The sequence below is a fragment of the Peromyscus californicus genome, unplaced genomic scaffold, assembly GCF_007827085.1.
Source record: "Peromyscus californicus insignis strain IS unplaced genomic scaffold, ASM782708v3 Scaffold_6__1_contigs__length_162567912, whole genome shotgun sequence".
Lineage (NCBI taxonomy): Eukaryota > Metazoa > Chordata > Mammalia > Rodentia > Cricetidae > Peromyscus > Peromyscus californicus.
The window spans coordinates 42,282,848-42,303,096 of NW_026294584.1; the positions used below are offsets into that span (position 1 = coordinate 42,282,848).

The following is a 20,249-nucleotide window of genomic DNA, read 5'->3' on the forward strand; positions in this document are numbered from 1 at the left end:
TTGGTCTAATGGCATAGAGCAATGGTTCTCAGCCTTCCTAATGCTGTGGTCCTTTAACAGGTCCTCATGTTGTGCTGACCCTGACCATAAAATTATTCTTGTTGCCACTTCATAACTGTAATTTTGCTACTATTATAAATTGTAAATATGTGATCTGCAGGATATCTGATATGCGACCCCCAAAGGGCTCATGACCTGCAGGTTGAAAATCACTGGTATAGAATCTCCAGGTTGTAGGTGGCTTGACATCAGGCCCAGTCTTGAAACCAAGATCCTAGCATGTCCCAAAGTCAAAACGCCCATACAGTGAGGTGCTGGAGGTTTTGTGTAATCTTTTCAACACATTTATTTGAGAGGTGAATCATAATAAAAGGCTCTTTAGTCATTTTGACCTAAACTGGAAGCGCTGGGCCTGAGCACACTTGACTGGTGATACCAGGCAGAGAGCTCCTCCCAACAGAGCCCTGGGTTCTGGATTCCAGGACACGAAGAGCAACAGAGCAGTGGCTGGAATCCCAGATGCTAAAGAGCATGACGTCAGCAGAGTCGCAGACTTCAGAACTGGACTTCCCAGAGCCTGATCCTGAGATGGAGCTTTTGCGCCAGCAGCTGCTGGGAGCTGAGGAGCAGATGCAGGACATGAAGATCAAGGTAGTCTGCAAAGGGTGGGGTGGCAGGCGGGTAGTCTGCAAAGGGTGGGGTGGCAGGCGGGTAGGCTGCAAAGGGTGGGGTGGCAGGCGGGTAGGCTGCAAAGGGTGGGGTGGCAGGCGGCTGCTGCCTCCTTCTCACCTCTTCCTGGCCTGTAGTAAGATTAAGGCTAACAAAGGAGCCATGCACTATGGCAGAGTATGGTATCCTGGGGACTCGCCTGACTGATAGAAATATAGTCACGTGTCATGTGATGACATTTCAATAAAAAAAAAAAACAAAACAAAAATGGACCAGACATATGGTAGCGGTCCCATACAATTATATGAATACTGCAAAGTTCTTATCCCTACTGATGTTGTAGTGCAGCACATTACTGAACAGGCGTGTGGTGATGCTAGTACAAACAAGCCTACTCAGTTGTGTGGACGTGTAACACACACAGTTGTATAGTGCAACGACTTGATGGGAAATGACTGCCAGTGTTTTATGTTTCAACTTCTTTTTTTTTTTTTTTTTTTTTTTTGGTTTTTCGAGACAGGGTTTCTCTGTGTAGCTTTGCGCCTTTCCTGGAACTCACTTAGTAGCCCAGGCTGGCCTCGAACTCACAGAGATCCGCCTGGCTCTGCCTCCCGAGTGCTGGGATTAAAGTCAACTTCTTATTTTAAAAAAGTCTTTCTCCTTAGAAACAAAAACAAAAACAGAAACGTTCTTTTTAAAACAGGGATGCCAGCTGGGGGGAGGCGGTGGTGCACGCCTTTAATCCCAGCACTCAGGAATCAGAGATAGGCAGATCTCTGTGAGGTCGAGGCCAGCCTGGTCTGCAGAGTGAGTTTCAAGACAGCCAGGGCTACACAGAGAAACCCTGTCTCAAGAAAATCAAACAAGCCGGGCGGTGGTGGCGCACGCCTTTAATCCCAGCACTCGGGAGGCAGAGCCAGGCGGATCTCTGTGAGTTCAAGGCCAGCCTGGGCTACCAAGTGAGTTCCAGGAAAAGGCGCAAAGCTACACAGAGAAACCCTGTCTCGAAAAACCAAAAAAAAAAAAAAAAAGAAAATCAAACAAACAAACAAACAAACAAAACACCCAGGATGCCATGTTAAACTGACAGCATCTTCAAATATCTCGTATTTGTTGTGTCTATTAATGGCATCATTTTCTTCTGTGCTTAGTTCAATCTCAGGGTGTTTGTTCATTGGCAACCTAGGAACAGGAAAGCATGGTCACCACACACATGCTGTACTATCTAAGTTTGTGTAAGTATATTCTGTAATGGTCACACAATAATTCAGTAGCTTAATGACAAATTTCTTAGCATGACTCTACATTGTTCTGTGACACCTGGCTATATTCAAATCAAACGAAGGACATATTTCCCCTGTTCCTAGTGTGCGTGTGTCATCTGCCGCAAATCAGCCCCATTCCATTTCCCACACAGTGTAAGGACTTGTGTTGTGAGTTGGAGGAGCTCCAGCATCATCGCCGAGCCAGCGAGGAGGAGCAGAAGAGGCTGCAGAGGGAGCTCAAGTGTGCCCAGAATGAGATGCTCCGCTTTCAGACCTCCCACAGCGTGGCCCAGGTAAACAGTGCTGGGGGAAGGGCACAAGGCTCAGAGTCACTGCCTCCAGGGGTGAGGCTGAACTCTGCTGACTCTTACCCTGTGACCAGAACCCAACGGCATCAGCCAAAACCCCTGCATATAGAAGCCACATAGGATGGCATATAGAAAGGTGGTCATTGTTGAGTATCTTCATCACTGAAGAAACCCAGCCATAGATCCAGAAAGCTTCTCAAGGGCTCTGTACCAGAAAAGTATCCCAGTGCTTTGGATAGAGCCCTACTGCTTCTTGAGAGTGACTGCTCTACCCACATCCTCCCTACTGCAGAATGAGGAACTGAAGAGCAGGCTCTGTGCCCTGCAACAAAAGTATGATGCTAGCCAGGATGAACAGAATGAGCTTCTGAAGGTGCAGTTGCAGCTTCAGACTGAGCTCCGGCAGCTTAAAGTCACCAGATGCACACCTGTAGAGAGCCAGAGTGAGAAGGTAACAGCACCAAAGGTGAAGGGACAGTGGAGGGGCCAAGAGCACTGGACTGAGGTTTTGGGGGAAGGTAAAATAATAGTAACTCCAAAGCTGGGGATGTGACTTTTGGTAGACTGCCCGTCTAGCATGTGTGAGGTCCTAGGTTCAATCCCTAGCATTAAAACAAAACAAAAGCAGATAACATTTTTTGAGCCTGGTGTGGTGGAACACATCTATAATGACAGAACTGAGGAGGTAGAAGCAGAAGAATCAGGAGTTCAAGGCTAGCCCCAACTACATAGCCTGGGTTACGTGAGACTGGGTTACATTTATTTATAAACAAGTAAACAAATCAAAAAGGAAACCATCTCCTTCAACTGCTGCTTGGGTGGGAAGACCTGAGCAAGTGAAAGGAGGAGAGAGAGTCTCAGGTGGTCGGTGGCTGAGTTAGGACAAGAGCAGAGTCACAAAACCCAGCACTACTACCCAAAGCCCCCTGCATGCAGGAGTTAATGTGCAGGCTCCAGAAGCTGCAGATCCAGCACCAGAGCAGTGTGAATGAGAAGGAGAAGCTGCTGGAAGTGCAGTATCACCTGCAGGACAAGCTGAGGTGCCATGAGACAGAGCTGCAGCATCTCCGAGGTGTGGTGGACTGCTTGCGAGAGAAAAACGAAAAGGTAAAAGGAGGACTAGGCCAGGAGCACACAGCCAGGCAGGGTCTTCTGTGAGGGCGAGCACACAGTGGGCCTGGTGGAAGTTCTGTGGAGGAACTGTTAGTGAGGTGGACCAGAGACGTGTAAAGAGAGCTGCTTGAGATATCCACAGCTTCCTTTTATTTTAAAGCAGAAGATCAGTCTACAGAAAGGAATTCCATTGCTTCTTTCCTGAGGCAGTCTCTCAAGGTCAGGGTGTCAAGCCTGTTAGAATAGGTCTGTTGGGTTCTTCCTGGCTAGATGAAGTCGGGCTTGGGAGGGTTAGGGAGGGACAGATCCAGAGTGAGGCAGTAGGTGTACATGGGATGATGGCTCCGCCTCCCCTACCCAGAACACAGGGATGCAAACCGAGCTTCAGGAGATGAAGGGACTGTATCAGTCCAGCAAGGAGGAGCTGGAGCGGCAGAAGCACATGTATGACCAGCTGGAGCAGGACCTCATGCTCTGCCAGCAGGAGCTGACAGAGCTCAAGAGCAGCCATTCTGTTTGTGACGACAAGGGCGAGTGTCCCAACAAGGTAATTGTAGTTGAGAGTGCTGAATGCTTCTGGCACCAGCTTGGGAGAAAGGAGGTACAAAGGCAAGAGACGAGATCACCCAGCTAAAGGCAGAAGACAAAGGCACACCCATGTCTACTGTCCTTAAAACAGTTTGTCTTGAACTTGACTTGAATAAGAGCCATAGCTTAGTCGATCAATGCATTTGTTCTCAGTATGAACATCTGTTCCATGTATATAAGCATTTCTACATTGGTATTGTAACTGTATTGATGTCCTGTCATTTGTAGGGAGGGACATACACATTGACCCACATATGTTTAACTAAACTAAAAAGAATAGAGCCAGATTCTGAAGCAAGATGCCAGTGATCTTCTTAGGGGTGTGGTCTGCACCCAGAATGTTGGTCGAGTATTAGAAGAATTGGTGCTCTTTTAGGATGATGCTGTCGGTCTTGGAGTAAATTCTCAAATCTTGAATTTTGCTTTCTTCAAATTAAACCAAATGCTTTTTTTTTTTTTTTTTTTTGTGGGGAGAAGGGTTAAGACAGTCTTCACTGTGTAGACCAGGTTACCCTTGAACTGGTGGCTAGCCTCTTGCTTCTACCTCAATTGCTCAGATTACAGGTGTGTCACCACACCTGGCCAGGTGCAGAACAATATTTTTGTCTTTCTTTAAGAAATAAATTCTGGCCAGGTGGTGGTGGCGCACACCTTTAATCCCAGGACTCAGGAGGCAGAGGCAAGCAGATCTCCGTGAGTTGGAGGCCAGCCTGGGCTACAGAGTGAGTTCCAGGACAGCTAGGCCACATAGTGAAACCCTGTCTTGAAAAAAAAAACCACACACAAAAAGAGGAAAGAAATTCTAGCAGTGATACGGAAGGGTTTATTCACTTTTCTGTGGTGTGTAAAATGTCAGCCATTGCCATTCCCCTGTTGAGCACTGTCAGCTCTGATTACTAATAGGACCCGGAAAGACGTGGAGCCTCTTGGAGAAAAGACACAAGAGCCTTAGGAGACGGTGCGGCTGGTCACATTCTTCTGGGATCCTCAGGCTCCTGCCTCTCCCAGCAGCAGACTGTGTCCCTGGGGAAAGGCCTCAATGAGACAGAGGAGTGGGAAGGTCACAGTCTAGTTGCCTTCCATACCCAGGGCTTTCATTTGCCTGCTTTTTTCACTCCCACTGGATTGAGAGACCTGCTGGATCTGTGACTTACTCAAGACCTCTTAAGTGGTATAGCTTATAAGACGTGAGAGATGCTGGGCAGTGGTGGCGCACGCCTTTAATCCCAGCACTGGGGAGGCAGAGCCAGGAGGATCTCTGTGAGTTCAAGGCCAGCCTGGTCTACAGAGCGAGATCCAGGACGGGCACCCAAACTACACAGAGAAAGCCTGTCTCGAAAAACCAAATAAATAAACAAATAAAATAAAATAAAATATCTGGTTTTGAGAATCATAGGATAATGTAGTCTTAACCAAAATTCAGCAATAGCTCATATTTTTTCTAAAGGCTTTACAGTATGATTAAGACTGGGAATGCAGCTCACTGACTGACTGCCTTAGCATTCATTAGGCCCCAAGTTCAATCCCCAGTACGGTTGGGGATAAAAATGAGGAAAACAAAACTGGGAAAAATTAGATCAAAATTAAGATGAGGAAAATAAATCAAGTCTAAAAACAATTGACAGAGTGGCTTGAGCTGGAATTCCCTCCAGTGTGGGGAGGTGGGGATAGTGTGTCACAGGAAAGGACCGGAGAACCGGGAAGGGCATTGACATCACGGTTTCTCAGGTCACCTCTGAGGGAACTGGCGGATGAAACTCAGAGCACAGACATTGAGAGGACAGGGCAGATTGCTCAAAACTACCCAGTGGGGTCCCCACTTTGTATAGCGGTCTGGTCTGCACAGGGTGATCAGTCCAAATGTACCTTACGTAGTAACTACGCCCTGCACCCCTCCCACCCATAGTGTGATGCGCTGCTGTCCAGACTGACAGAATTGCAGGACAAGTTCAAAGCCTGCCAGCAGGAGATCGGGCACCTGCAGAGGGAGCAGTGTGAAATCCTGGAGGACCAGAGGAGACTGCAGGAGGAGCAGGGTCAGCTGCAGGAGGAGCTGCACAGGCTCACATTCCCACAGCCCAAGTGTGGCCTCTTGCAGAAGGTACTCATTGCCAGGGTGAGACCAGTGACAGGGGAGGCTGCTTAGAGAAGCTCCAGGTCTAACTGCCCGTGGGAAAAAGAAAAGGGAAGAGTGAGCATTTTCCTTCCTTGGCCAAGCCCTTCTTCCTTTCTCGCCATTCTACCCACAGAGCTGATTTGGGTGTTTCTTCATAAGGGCTTTAAACCTTAAAATATATTTTATATTCTGAAATCTGTGCAGCACTGTATATTTAGATATTTGGTCCATCTGGAGCAAGCACACCTGAAAATCACTTTGTAAACTGGAAAGTCTATCCGCACATAAGAATCTTTTTTATTCACTTAGCGCAGCTCTGTAGAAAGAAGGGCTATGTGAATCAATAAAGAGATGGAGCCTGACAGGGATGGGCCTAGGAGGGGGACTTTCCCGTTACTCATCACGTTCCTTCCTCTACCTTACTCAGAGTCAGGAGCTGCTTTCAAAGTTGCAAGACCTGTGTGAAATGCAGCTGCTCTATCAAAGCATGCAGGATGAACAGAGAAAACTGATAAAGAATCAAGAGAGTTTGTTAAAGGAACAGTTAGAGGCACACAATGAACTTCGAAGTTTCAAAGAGTCTAATTTCCAGGAAGTGTTGGTGAGCCCTCATGATGCCAAAGGGCCTAAATCCTCCAACTGTGAGAATAAGGTAACAACAGCAGAAGGAAGGGAGATGGTTCTCACCAGTATAGCAGTGCGCCAGGGAGAGGGGCCTCCGGGGAAGAGGAGTCAGGGAGGCCTGTGTGGACAGGAAGCAGTGCCAGGCTCCTCCATGGGCGCCAGTAAGCTGCCTCTGTACTTAGATGCCCTGAGGATCTCTCCAGAGGCACACACTCTGGTTTGGTGTTTGGAATTATAGGATGTTTTAACTTTAAGAGCTGAAGTGTAATCAGCATCTAGAACAGAGCCCAAGTGGTCCAAAAGTCTTTCTGACCACTGCATTCAGTCCTGTCAACATGGCATTTTCAAGATGTGTGGTGGGATCAATCGGTGTTTGTTTTGGTTCCTTTGCACTGGCCCTAAATGTATCATCTTTTTTGTAAGAGCTGGAAAGTCTACTCCGTTTTCTGAGTTCTTAACCCTTTGAGGCTCCATGAACAGATCTGGGTCCAGGTCTTGCCAAGGAAAGCAGTTGCAACAGACAGGTTTGTGGTACTGACCACGCTGTCCAGAGCACAGGGACTTAGCAGGTGACCAGTGTTTCTCATGCACTGCCAAGTGGTCATGCCTATGAGGTAAGATAGGTGGAAATTTCTACACAAGTCTGTTCAGAGTTGGAGAGTAAATTTGGTCTGAGGTAGACGGTTTCAGTTCAGGCTACATGAACAAGGAGAGCCAGGAAGTAGCAGAAGTCCACACTATAGGGCTTGATTGTTCCAGGGCTGCCAGATATCCAAACTAAAAGCCTGCATAACATAGAGACGGGGAAACCAGGTATAAACTATTTCCTTTATCAATTATATCTAATGCTGAATGAATATTCACTGGGCCTGGGAAGCATACCTCAAAGCCAGATACATAATCCATGCAGATGGTACAGGGACTAATGGGTAGCGAGACTTTGATTCCAAGCCTGTATCTTCCAAGGAAGGAATTCATATTCACACATTTCCAGCTGGGCTGATTTTACCATGAAGGGTAGGGGAGAGGACTGAGCCTAAAGATCAGGATAGTGGGTACACTTGATTTGAAATGATGGTGTAGTAGGGAGCCAGGGTGTTCTTGAGACCCACTTACACTGCTTCAAGGAGGAAGATGTGCCAGAGTACAGAAACCAACAGAAACAGGAGTCCTAAGTGAGGGGGGCCAGCTCCCTCTTATTCCCCCAGGGTACTCTTGAGCAGGGGGAGACGAGGAATTTGTAGATAGAAGGATAGAGGAGAGACAGACAGAAACACAGGATAGCCTCAGGAGGGCCTGGGTCCAAACTCACCAGCCCCCTCTGTCTCTACTAAGGGACTTTTTAAAGGAATGCCAAGGGGTGGAGCAAAAGACCTCCCCCAGCACAGCAAGTGCAGACCATCCCAAACACCTGATGACCTTGCGTGTGGTCAAGCCATCCTGTAGTGCAGCTCTGCTGGGTGAAGCAAGCTCAGATCTCACTAGGAAACCTTTGTGGGCTCCCACACCTAAGACCACTGAGTATCTGCCCTGGGGAGATTTTCCCAAAGGAGCAGAAAACTGACATATACCAGTCATTTGTAGGTTAAGTCAAAGACAAAGGCCTTGTGAGACTGAGATGTGTGCGTACACTTCTCTCAGGTGAGCACTCACATCTACCCTGGGAGAGGGGCAGCTAAAAGGACTGAAATGTCTCAGAGTAATGGTGCTGTCTCCTGCTCCCCCTGCCTCCCCCCTAGTCCAAGGTGCTTATGGACCAGCTGCAGGCTCTGCAGGTGCTGTATGACACCAGTCAGAAGCAGCAGGAGCTGCTGCAGCAGGAGCATGGGCGGCTCCTGGAGGAGCGGAAGAGGTTGCAGGTTGAGCTGCAGCTCTGCATGGAAGAGATACAACTGCTCCAAACGCAGTCCCCCACCATGAAAATGAGTCTTGAGTCGTACAGGAAGAACTCAGGCAGCACGCCCCCCCGCAGCAGTGAAAGCTTCCACAGGAGTTATGACAGCACCATCGAGGACAACGACTGTTTCCAAAAGAGTTATGTAAGCTCCAGGGCCAGCAACGAAAGCTTCCTCAAGAGCTATGACAGCAACACCAGTTCCGGTGAGGCCTTTCAGAAGAGCTACGGCTCCAGCACCACGAGTCTTACCTATAAGAAGAGTTTTGCCAGTTCTGGTAGCTCTGAAACCTTTCACAAGAGTTATGTTAGCAGTGGCGGTGATGAGGACCCAGCTGAGCCTGAAGACATAGAGGTAACCATGGCCAGATGATTGGTCAGAGGGGCAGATGGGTTTCCATCTTTGAGAGAGACATCACCAGGGGAAGGGCATAAGGAGTGAGGTAGGAGTAGGCTCAGAGCTGGCCTGGAAGACTTCCTCAAGTACGTAAGGCTTCTGCTCATGGTTGCCCTGCTTCCCCTCACTCCTGACAGAGGTGACCTGATTTAGACAAAGACCCCAGGGTTCAGGACTTTGAACATAGTCAGGATGGTTTTTCTGGGAAGTAATAGAGTCTCCCCTAGGCAGCTCTAGGGAAGGGCCTAGCGAAGTGTAGGGCAAAGATCAAATGCTTTTTGGGGTGCCATCATCGCTCCCCCAATCCCTGCAGCACTTTGAGGAAACAGTGGCCAAGGTGCTGACCAAGTTGCAGGCAGTGAAGGCCCTGTACCAGGTGAGCCAGGAGGACCACTGCCAGCTGCAGGAGCAGATGAGCAAGCTGCTGGTGAAGCAGAAAGAGCTGAAGGATGAGCTGGAGAACTGTGAGAAGGAGCTGAAGGAGTGCATGGAGAGCCTTGAGAAGCCCGCAGCTCCCCAGAACGACAAGAGTGAGGTAACTGAGCCAGTGGCAGGCTTCCCTCTCGGAAGTCCCTAGAACCACTGGAGAGACTGAGGCAGGGAGGGGCGTGCAGGGAAACCAACTCCAGGAAGCCAGGCAGTCGCTGCAGCTGATGGACATGGTCGGGTGAAGGGTGTCTCTCCAGTGCTCACTGGACTGGGACAGACAGGTCCACCAGTCTTCTTTCCTACCTTTGCTGCTTCTATTCTTTGACTTTGTGCCCCGGGGCACTTGTGGAAGTGTAAATGGAGCTGTATTTTTTTTTGCTTGTCAATATTCTTTTATTATTTTGAATTCATTGTCTTTTTTTTTTTTCAACTAGATTATATACACTTCAGGGACAGGACTCTGACCAGCCATGGTTCACTGTCCAGTGGGAGGGTCACTACATGTGTGCCTGGGAGAGATGGAACAGACCCAGAGAGTGATGGCCACAGAGCCTAGTCTTAATGGTGCTTACTGGACAGACCATAGGCTGCCATCAGCCCAGGAAGACAACCTGAGACTAAGGGGGCAGGCTTATAACTGTGTGTTACCAGGAGGGAGGTGCAGGGTCCCAGCATACTGCCAGGTGTATGCAGCAATTCCCTAAGTAACTGTCTATCAGAGGAATGGGCTGGGTAAGGCAGGAGGTCCTGGGAAAAGAATTAGATAATAATAAATGCCTGACGTTCAGAAGTGGTGGCAGTTCTGTAGTTCTGTAGTTATTCCTCAGAGAGGTCGTGATCAAAAACGTAATAATAATATTTAGATTTAATACTAATGTTTTATCATGCTAGATGCAGACCTTCAGGTAACCTCAACTTAGGGGGAAAGCTCTCTGTGAAACTGCTTAGGTTTCGTTGTCTGCTTGAATTTCTCACTGTCCACGTCCTTGGGGGCTTTAGCAGGGCGAGTTGTGAGGCAGTGGTTCCTTGAGGGCCTGGCCTGACTGGGTGGGACTGCTGTGGATAACTGGACTCCCACCACCAACAGGTCAAGGAACTGCAGACTAAGCTGCGGGAGCTGCAGCTGCAGTACCAGGCTAGCATGGATGAGCAGGGGCGGCTCCTGGCGGTGCAGGAGCAGCTGGAGGGGCAGCTGCAGTGCTGCCAGGAAGAACTCCGCCAGCTCAAAGAGAACAGGCCCTCCATTAGCTCAGAAACCAGGGGGAAGAATGGTAATAAGAACATGAACAAGAATGCCAATGGAGTTCAAAGTAAGAAGGTGAGCAGGGCGTGCTCCGAGAACTCCGAGAGCAGCTCTGAGAAAGAAAAGGTGAGTTACATCCTTTAGTGGCCAGGGAGGCAGGTGGATGGAGGAGGCCCTGGGGAGAAACGTCATTTCCACTAACAATTCCCGCCCAGGACGGTACTTTGAGGAAGGCTTTTGCAGGAGTTCTGTCTTCATAAGAGTTTGCCCATTTTCCTGGGTGCTCTGGGGAGACTGACCGGTAACCGCTTTCACTAGCCTAAACCCATCTCAGGTATTCCTGTTCCTAGTTCCATGATCAATAGATAGAGAGAAAGAAATTTATTCAAGAGGATTGGGTGTGATAAAAAAATCACCAGGAAGGGTAGAAAGCAACAGCTGAGGAGCAGACCCCAAGACTCTTGAATCATGGTTAACTGCTTAAAATGGCTTCATGGCCAAATAAGAAGTGTTGGCTCACCATACTAAATGTGACTGCCCTCCACATCACTCTTGGAAAGATTAGCCTGTAGGCCCAAAACACAGTCCTGCTCAGTGGGACTCTGATGTGGTCCAAGCAGAGCTTTCTGGAGGGAGAGTAGTCCTGTCTTGAGGGTTAGCTTCTTTCTAGGTAACCTAGGTAACCGCAGCCCCGCCCTGCTCTGCCTCCACCCCACAGAGTCTGGAGGTGGTGCTGTACTATAAGGCCAGCCAGAGGAAATTAGAGGAGCTAGAGAAAGAGGAAAAGGAGCTGGAAGAGGCGAAAAGGAAGGAAAAACAAGACAAGAAGGATTTGTGTGAACCAGCTACTAAGCCAGCTGAGCCTAGGGAAGTGCCCAAGCCCACAGAAGATGAGGGTGGGGACTACGAGGAGTACCAAGAAGAAGAGCATAAGGAAGACAATGGAGATGAGGAGTCTTCCGAGACTGCCGAGGAAGGCACCCCTCTTAGGCTTTCTGAGAGCAGAAAGGTAACCACAGCCAAGGCTGGATCGAGTGGGAATGAGCCTGGGGCCCAGGGGCCCTGGTTTTCAGGAGTGGCTCTGCCAGGAGTACACTTCAACAAGAGTAGAGGCGAGCGAATATGTGCTGGGCGTGGGAATGGGGAAGGGGTTGGTGAAGGTGGTCTTCCTGAGGAAAATGGCAGGCTTAGCCTAATTGGCTGTGGAGCCATGGCACAATGACTCCCTTTTCTTGGAAACAAGGTGGAGGTCATGTGTCCTTTCATGTACACTGCCGTCACCTCCCTACATCAACAGTGTCCGCTCATCCCTCTCCCTGACACAGAGGACCTTGATGGTGTAAGCCCTTCATTCCTGCTAGCCTCAGCAAGTCACTTCATCCTCTTTTTCCCATGATGCCCTGTGAGAGTTAACCCTTGTTAGTGCTGTGGCATGTAGGCTTGTATCACCCGCCAGGGTTCGCATGTCATCGGATGTGAGAGTTGGGCCTCAGGGAGGGAGTGAACGGGTGACACTGGAAGTTTCTGTCTGCACAGCAGGGATGCTAGCCAGTCTGCCATTAGCCACTGCTCTAACCCTTTATAGTCCTTGGATCTCTGAGAGATTGGAGGGGAGGAATCTTGGGGTGTATGCAGATGACAAAGGTAAGTTAGGTGCTTACAGAAGTATTTTCATCTTTTAACAACTGATACATTTCCATTGGTATGTATCAGCTGAATTCCTACTCTGAGGCTAGTTAGCTAGCTGAGTTCCAAGTTTACAGTGCAGAAAACTGTCTCTTGTGATGGGTTATCCCATTCACTTTATAGATACCTGGAATTTTCTAGCAGTTCAGTCTGCATGCCTGGTTCATGATCCAGTATACAGTTCCCTATTAACCATGAGGTGGAGGACTTGTTACTTAGGGTGTAAACAGGAGTGACTATAGCCCTTCCTCAGGCCAATATTTCTTGGGAACTTACCGTATTCTACCACAGACTGGTTCAGAGCTTATAGACTTCTTGACCTCAGGAACCACTTTTCTAAATCTAAGCTTGACTTTTGTACTTCACATACATTGTTGAAATACACATGTAGATACCCTTGTGCCCCAGTGGGTCCTGAATCTTTTGCAGACAGCTCAACTGGCATTCATGTTATTGCATACAAATTCAGTTTCTCTGTGTAACTTGTTGCAATCAAAGAACTAACTTTCTCCATTGTTAGGTTGAAGTAGTATGTTTTGTCTCACAAAGCAAAAGCATTAGATTCCTAGGGGATCATAGGAACCAGAGCTCTGCATACCACTAAAACCGATGGAAAGTAAAGCTAGTAGGGTGGCCTTGCTGAAGACAGCTCTTCCTGGAGTGAGCCAGGAAAAATTATCTACCCAATTCCTGCAAGGAAGTCCACTGTCTTCTCCGAAGCTTCACTTCTCCAGTGTCTGACTCAAGAAAGATCTAGGTGCAGGTAACTTCTGCTTGACAAGATGTGAGCTGCACATGGCTGGAGAGAAAACTGGTCCAGATACCTAATTTGGACCTGTCTGCTGCTTAACTCAGTTTTGCAACTGTTGCAGGCTGCCAGTCGGAGGAACTCCTCTGCTCATCTCGAGGCTCTGGGAGCAGAGAAGACATGCTATTGCTCCAGCTTATGTGGTTTTTAACCTTTGACTCTTTTCTCTTTTCCCTTTGTTTTCTCATCTTCATTATCTGTTGGGTTTGTGTGTTTGTGTCTTTTCATACAACCCCGCGTCCCCCGGTCTCTCCTGTGCTTCTCATTTGACGTGTTGCAGCCATCCCCTGCCCCAGATCCCCCCATATTCTCCTTGCCTCTTGTAGGCCTGGTGGTCATATCAGCTCTGCTCTGGTGCTGGTGGGCTGAGACAGCGTCCTAACCCAGGTACTGGTATAGCTTCCTCTTCCCTCGGCTTCTTACTTCTCCCGTGACGTAATAGGCAATGCTCGGGTCTGAGTTGTAGCCCTGGCTTTTACCAGCCTTCTTGAGCATGTCATGAGGTACATAATGCACAGGTAGCTGGAATGCTTACCAGAGGTACAGTTTGAGTTTCTGTCCTTGGTACATCTCTGTTGCTACTGACAAAGCTCCTAAGCTACTTCTGATGAGCTGATGTTTGCCTGCAAGGCAGGCCTGAGCTTTGTCTTTGTTTAAACCCCAGAGACAAGCTTTTGCCATTGTTTCAATCCAGAAGGAATTGCTCCCTGTGTTGAAGGGTGACAGAGGAGGTCCAAAGAGCTGTGATCCTTCTGATCCTCTCAGGAACATTTGGATGAGGGCATCCTCATTTGGTCCTTCCACCTTGAGGGAAGTAAAACTGAATCCCTGCTATATTATATATTCCCACCTTGAAAGGTCTCTAGTTAGGAACTTCTGGTTGCCAGAAAAATGACAACAAAATCCCACAAAATTATGTACAGTTGTGTTCATTCCTTTGAGGGACCAGATTCCATTATAATTGGCTTCTCAAGCCAGGCTTCTGGAGAGGATGTGATATTGGTGAAAAGTTCCTAATGACTCGAGATGTAAATGTTCTCAGGAAATCAAGACTGATGTGTTCTGGGCACCTCTCCATTGGCCTAGCTCATGTAATCCGGTCTGTTGACAGAATTGCCAGTTTAGGATGAAGATTGTTTGATGGGCTAAGGTAGGAGCCTGTGGCTCCACCTGCCTCCTGGAACCTGTAAGTTCGATTTTGACTTCCTTCTCAGACTCTGCTACTTCTCTCTCCTCGCTTCTCCTGCCTCTCTAAATAAAGTGCAGTGGCTCAATGCAAAGTTTCAGAGTGACAGCTTTGGTTGGTGACACCCCTCACCATTTCCATATATATATATATATATATATATATATATATATATATATATATATAATATATATATATATATATTACATGTATTTGGTGAGCTGGTGTGTGGAGGTCAGAGGACAACTTTCAGGGCTCTAGTATTTTTTTCCTTCTTCCCTGTCTGTCCCAGTGATGGAACTCAGGTCATCAGCTTAGCAACAAGGGACTTTCCCTGCTGAGCCACCTTTCTTACCTCCCCTCGTGGCTGGCTTCCTCTTCTCCCCCCTCAATCTTCTCACAATCCCCTGCCCTTCAGTCCTTCTCTTTCTCTCTCTTAGGCTGTTCAGTTACTTCCCACAACAGTCTGTAGCTTCTCCCATGAGGGGCCTCTGCTTACACCTGTTCTCCCTGCAGACTTCCAGAAGTCTCAGGAGTCCCTATGGAATGAGACACAAGGGATTCAGCCACAGCCTTTTGCCAGGCTCCACCATGCCCCGTCAGAGAGCAGGGAAGGAACTGTGGTTAAGAGTTCTCTTGGGGGGCTGGAGAGATGGCTCGGGGGTTAAGAGCACTGGCTGTTCTTCCAGAGGTCCTGAGTTCAATTCCCAGCAACCACATGGTGGCTCACAGCCATCTGTAATGAGATCTGGTGCCCTCTTCTGACCTGCAGGGACACATGCAGACAGAACACTGTATACATAATAAATAAATAAATCTTTAAAAAAAAAAAAAGAGTTCTCTTGGGAGCCTTTTCTGCCCTGAGCTCTGGCCAAGTCCTCAGTGTACAGCTTCTGCCCAGATCTTGAGGCACCATAGTGTAGAAGGTAGTGACAAGTGACAAGAGCTTGACCAAGTCTGTGTCCCCTGTTAGCTTTGTCCCAGGGAATGACATACATGGTTTAGACTTCAGTTTCTTCCAAGGTAAATGAAGGCTGATTCCACCCTGCCTTTCTTACAGTTCCTGTGAGGAGCAGATGAGTTAACGTAAAGACTGTCAGAAAGATGGCTCAGGGGCAAGAGTGCTTGCCTCAGTTTCTTCCCTGGGATCCACAAGGTGGAACCAGAGAGCCTGCTCCTACAAGTTGTCCTCTGACCTCCACACGCGCACACACCCCAATAAATAAATAATGCTTTTTAAAATTAGAAAAGTAGATTGAATTCAATTTTTAAAATCATATGAGTAACAAAAAAGCATGCACTTAAACAGCATGTGCTGTGTGCCAGGCACTTCTCTAGTCACAGTACATATATGGACTAATTTAATCCCTACAGCAATCCCCTGAGGAAGCCCTTGCTGTTTCATTTTACACGTGATAAAACTAAAGTGTAGACAGTGAATACAACCAGGAGTTGTGGGTATGACTGTAAGGAGTTGTTATTAACAATTCTAAAGTTAGACTCTTGGCAGGCAGGCTGTGATGACGTGTTCCTGTAATCCTATCACTTCAGTTAGAGAGGCAGGAAGATGGGACTTTGAGACCAGCCTGGGCGACAAGTAAGGACCCTGTCTCAGAAAAAAAACAACCAATCCTCTGTCAGTTTCTTAGCGCTTTCATTGACCCCACTTCCTCCCCCGACATTTTGTTTTGTGATTTTTTTTTTCAGCAGAGTCTCTTGTAGCCCAAACTGGCCTCAAATTATATGTAGAGGAGGATGACCTTGAACTCCCAATCCTCCTGCTGCCACCTCTGGATTACTGGGATTGTATGTGTGTGCCACCACACTGAGGTTTGGGGGTGCTGGGGATAAAGTCCGGGACTTTATACATACTAGAGAAGTATTCTACCAACTGAACTCCATCCCCAGCCTTATTGACCACCTCTTCTCATTGTGAGCACCGCCTGTTGGTTGGCCCCCAGGCACAACAGATACACAACACAACACACTAGACTGTTACCCTGTTCTGCTTACGCAGCCTCCACCCTCGGTGGCTCTCCTGGTAACTAATATTAATTCATTCGTGTCTTGTTTCTGAAACTCTTTTGTATACTGTGCACACTAAGTATCCTCTCCCATTCTGTACTAACACTTGATTGTTTGGGCCAAATTTTCCATTCTTCTCTGTTAGCTGCAGTTCACTCCTGTGACCCTTGAATTTTTGTGGGTTTTGTTTGGTTGGTTGTTTACCTTAATCCTGTGTTTGTACAATATTCCTCTCTCCTGCTGGCTTCATTCACATCCTGGGGGTGACAAGGCCGCTGCTGCCTTTGTGTCCAGCCAGATTGCATGGAAGGACCCAGCCTGGAGAGGCTTGTCTTGCCAAGGTCTCTTTATTCAGCAATTTGGCCACTTAAGAAATGACCGTACAGCAGACTATACTGTTATCCTACTTGTCTGTCTGCCTGTGTCTGCAAGGCCTTCAAGGACATCTTGTCAGACACCTTGCTGAAGTCCAAATATGATTTCCTTAATCTGTCAGTCTGGTGATACATCCAGAAGCCTGTGGCTGCTAGAAGGCCCAGAAGCTCTTTGGGACACTCAAATAAGTCAACCGAGTGTTGTCTGTGTGCACATGGGTGTCGGGCCACCCACCTGAGCTATTAACAGTAGCTGCATCAACAAAAAAAAAAGGGGGGGGGGCTATCCATCTCGCAGCACCCATCAGGTATCAATAGCTCCTCAGCTAGCAGTGGTATCTGGAGGTTTTCTGGGCTTTGGGACAGGATCTCCCAAGACTGACCTCCGACTGGTCATGTAGCTAAGCGCTGGGATTATGTGTGCTACCGCAGCTGGAGTCAGTTTTTTCTAGATTGTCCCTTTGTCTTGAGAGGGCCTGACATGTAGACAGCATTCATATATCCTCCTGGTTCTGCTTCAAGTTTCTTTTATGGATTATTGTGTACATCTACTTCAAGATGAAGTTTTTTTCATTTTACATATTCTGTTCTTAGTAACTATTCCTACAAATTTGGGAGATTATCTTAGCTCTTTGAAATTAAATTTTTCCTTTAGATCAGTTTTTCTCTAAGCAAATACGTTGTTAGCTTGAATGGGCTATACTCCATTTTTTCCTTCAAGCCACCTTTCTTTTCCCTTATGCCATAACTTATGATTCAAAATCCAAATTCTGTCCTTTAAACCATACAGTAAAAAAGAATAGCAAGGATAGGAACATTCTCTCTCATTTCTCTTATTTTCATGTCCAAGAGAATTCATGTTTCCTGAATATTTTCTTATGGTATCATTTGCTACCCATGAATCATCAGGGCTGACCAGCAGTTGGAGTGTTTAGAAGCCTTAGCACACTCTAAGTGTGTGCTACAGGTCAGTCCATGACCTGGTGACTGAATGTGGGGAGCTGGGGTGAGGAGTGTGTGTCTTGCTTCCCAGGACCGGCAGCAGGTTCCCCTGAACTTTCTAGAAATAACGCCATCTGACATAAAGTCCCTGGCTACCAATGCACTCCTTCTTCATTCTCCAGTGCATTTGGTCACTTCTGATCTCTTCCTCTCATGCCCCAGCCCCTCCACCTCTTACCTCAGATCTCACTTCTACAGAAAGCTCATGAGATGTGCCTGCCTCCTCCAAAGGCCCGGGTTACCCCACTTCACACACACACACACACACACACACACACACACACACACACACACACACACGGAATATCAAGCACAGATTCAGGAATAACCTAAGTGATACATACAGTGTCCAGCCACAGACTAGTGGTGCCAGAATGAAAAGATCATAGTCTCCATGATTACCCAGGAGGTGAGAGAGGCTAAGCTATAATGTCCCTGAGGCGTGCCCTCTAGCTTTCTAGAGGGGTTCAGAAGGCTTGAAACTCACTGTGTTCTCTGGTCCCCACAGAACATGTTTGGGATGTGGAAGCCTGTGGTATTCTTGGCGATCGCAGCCGTGGCTCTGTATGTGTTACCCAACATGCGACCGCAAGATACAGAATACTGCTACATGAAGTGATGGCATACCTGGCCAGCCCAGAGGGCGGATCCCAGAGGCTACCACCCTCCCCTTTGGGCAGAACACACTGTGCAGAGCCCCCAACCCACTCATGTGTCCTATCTCCTTTGCCTCAGCCACTCAGACTGGAAAAGCTTATGGGAGTTGCTGGCTCCTAACCACCTGCCTTGTGTAAGAACCTGGGTTCCTTGTAATTAAATGTCAACCTAATTACATGAGACATTGTGTGGCTTTTTCTTCATTAAATGTTTCACATAGCACTGAACAGAGCAATCACCTGGCCTCCGAGTATCCCACCTAAGAGTCTGCCTTTTAAATACGACTTTGCAGAAATGAGGTTGGCTCTCTTGGCTGCCAGCTGAATCACAGAGACTGCGCTGTACCTGTTTAACCCTATCTCAGGGAACTCTTAGGAACACAGAACTGGAGTGAACTGGGTACCATGTGTGGGGCAGGGAGCAATGGGCAAAAGACCTCTTAGCTTCTGTGCCCTAAGAAGATCTTCATGGGAGCCTTTGTGCCTTAGCCCTCTGACTCCAGGGACTCACCTTTGGAGACATTTTAATTAATTAGTCATGAGCCTGGCAGCAAATAAGACACTTGACACTTGGACTGAAGAGAATTTCATGAAGCAATTATGTATGGAAGACTGGAGAACCAAGGAGAAACTGTCAAGTACCCAGGTCCTAACAGCAGTGAAAAGTTGTTACCACCTTAGGCTGGAGGAGGAGGAAGGGACTTACACTTCAGGTCACAATCCATTATTGAAGGAAGTCAGGGCATGGGCCCAAATCCGAACCAGTGGAAGGACGCTGTTTGTGCAGCCCAGGCCCAACTGCCATGCACTGTGGCACCCAAAGTGGGCTGGACCCTCCCACATCAATCAGTCTAACAGTCCCTCACAGATAGGATCATAGGCCATCCTGATCCTAGCAATCCTCCTCAGTTGAGACTCCCTCAGATGACTTTAGGCTACGTCAACTTGACAGCTGAAGCTAAGTAGGATACTGAGCAAGCCTGACGACCTAAGGTCAATTCTCTGAACCCACAGTGGAATGAAAACCGATTCTCCAAATGTGCACCATGGTGTGCATACCTTTACTCAACTGACACGCAAACCATACTTTTTAGAAGCTGGAGCCCTGAGAAGGGATCCTGACAGGAAGGAGTGCTGTGCCAGATCTATGATGATGAGGGAAGTTTAGTACCCTTTCCTCACATCTTCTGTATCCCAGTGGCATTTCATTAGCTGAAACTATCAGTGAACCAGAGAGCAGATATACCAAGGTGATGTAATCTTTCAAGGTCAGCCTCCTAGAGCTTAATGCCGGACAGGATTGAAAATGCATCTTAAAGGAGATAGCAGCTTGGCTGGGACAATTTATGCAGGCTTCTATTTACTTCCCTGCCTTTATGCCTGGTTGTTCTCAAGAGCATTGTTCCACATGCAAGACCCCCAACTGTTTTCTTAAACCACAGTGAACAGGATGGCTTTTATGACCTTGAGACCCCTTCTGCCTCTGTTGTATGACAGATTTTTCCTAAGGAGTTGCAACAACATGCATCTACTCACTAGGGCACTCATGACAGACTTAAATACAGATATCACCAAAGTCCAATTGGGTGAACCAATGAGTTTTATTGGGGTTACTTACAGGAGCAGAAATGACTCAAAGATGGCTGCATCACCAGAGCCCACCCCAGCATGGGGGACAGCTCACAAAAGCTGGGAACCTGGAGCACACTGCACAGCCTGCAGGCAGTTGGAGAGTGTCGGAGAGTGTCCTCTCCAAGTTCTCCAGCTGGTCTAAGCCTCTTCCGGGTAGCTTGGCTGGTCTCAGAGTCTTTGCAGCCCCGCTCATCTGAATCTTCACGGAAGCTCCACACTTTGAGAGTTTTTTGC

General features: G+C 47.8%; 1 protein-coding gene across 17 annotated transcripts in view; it reads left to right on the forward strand.

Annotated features, from left to right (window-relative positions):
• Ccdc136 (coiled-coil domain containing 136) overlaps window positions 1-18,564 on the forward strand; it is a 32,876-nt gene extending 14,312 nt beyond the window's left edge. Inside the window, exons 7-19 of one of the 17 annotated variants that reach the window (XM_052722225.1) lie at window positions 483-651; window positions 2,087-2,227; window positions 2,535-2,693; window positions 3,179-3,349; window positions 3,717-3,902; window positions 5,850-6,044; window positions 6,487-6,711; window positions 8,423-8,932; window positions 9,288-9,509; window positions 10,491-10,772; window positions 11,365-11,655; window positions 13,421-13,527; window positions 18,236-18,348. In XM_052722225.1, coding sequence (XP_052578185.1) covers window positions 483-651; window positions 2,087-2,227; window positions 2,535-2,693; window positions 3,179-3,349; window positions 3,717-3,902; window positions 5,850-6,044; window positions 6,487-6,711; window positions 8,423-8,932; window positions 9,288-9,509; window positions 10,491-10,772; window positions 11,365-11,655; window positions 13,421-13,522 — 2,653 coding nt within the window. In that variant the 3' untranslated portion in view covers window positions 13,523-13,527; window positions 18,236-18,348. Of the gene's footprint in view, window positions 1-482; window positions 652-2,086; window positions 2,228-2,534; window positions 2,694-3,178; window positions 3,350-3,716; window positions 3,903-5,849; window positions 6,045-6,486; window positions 6,712-8,422; window positions 8,933-9,287; window positions 9,510-10,490; window positions 10,773-11,364; window positions 11,656-13,420; window positions 13,528-18,235 lie in introns of all 17 variants that reach the window. The other 16 variants (XM_052722224.1, XM_052722227.1, XM_052722226.1 and 13 more) reach the window with 16 other exon arrangements.
• The last annotated feature ends 1,685 nt before the right edge of the window (window positions 18,565-20,249 follow it).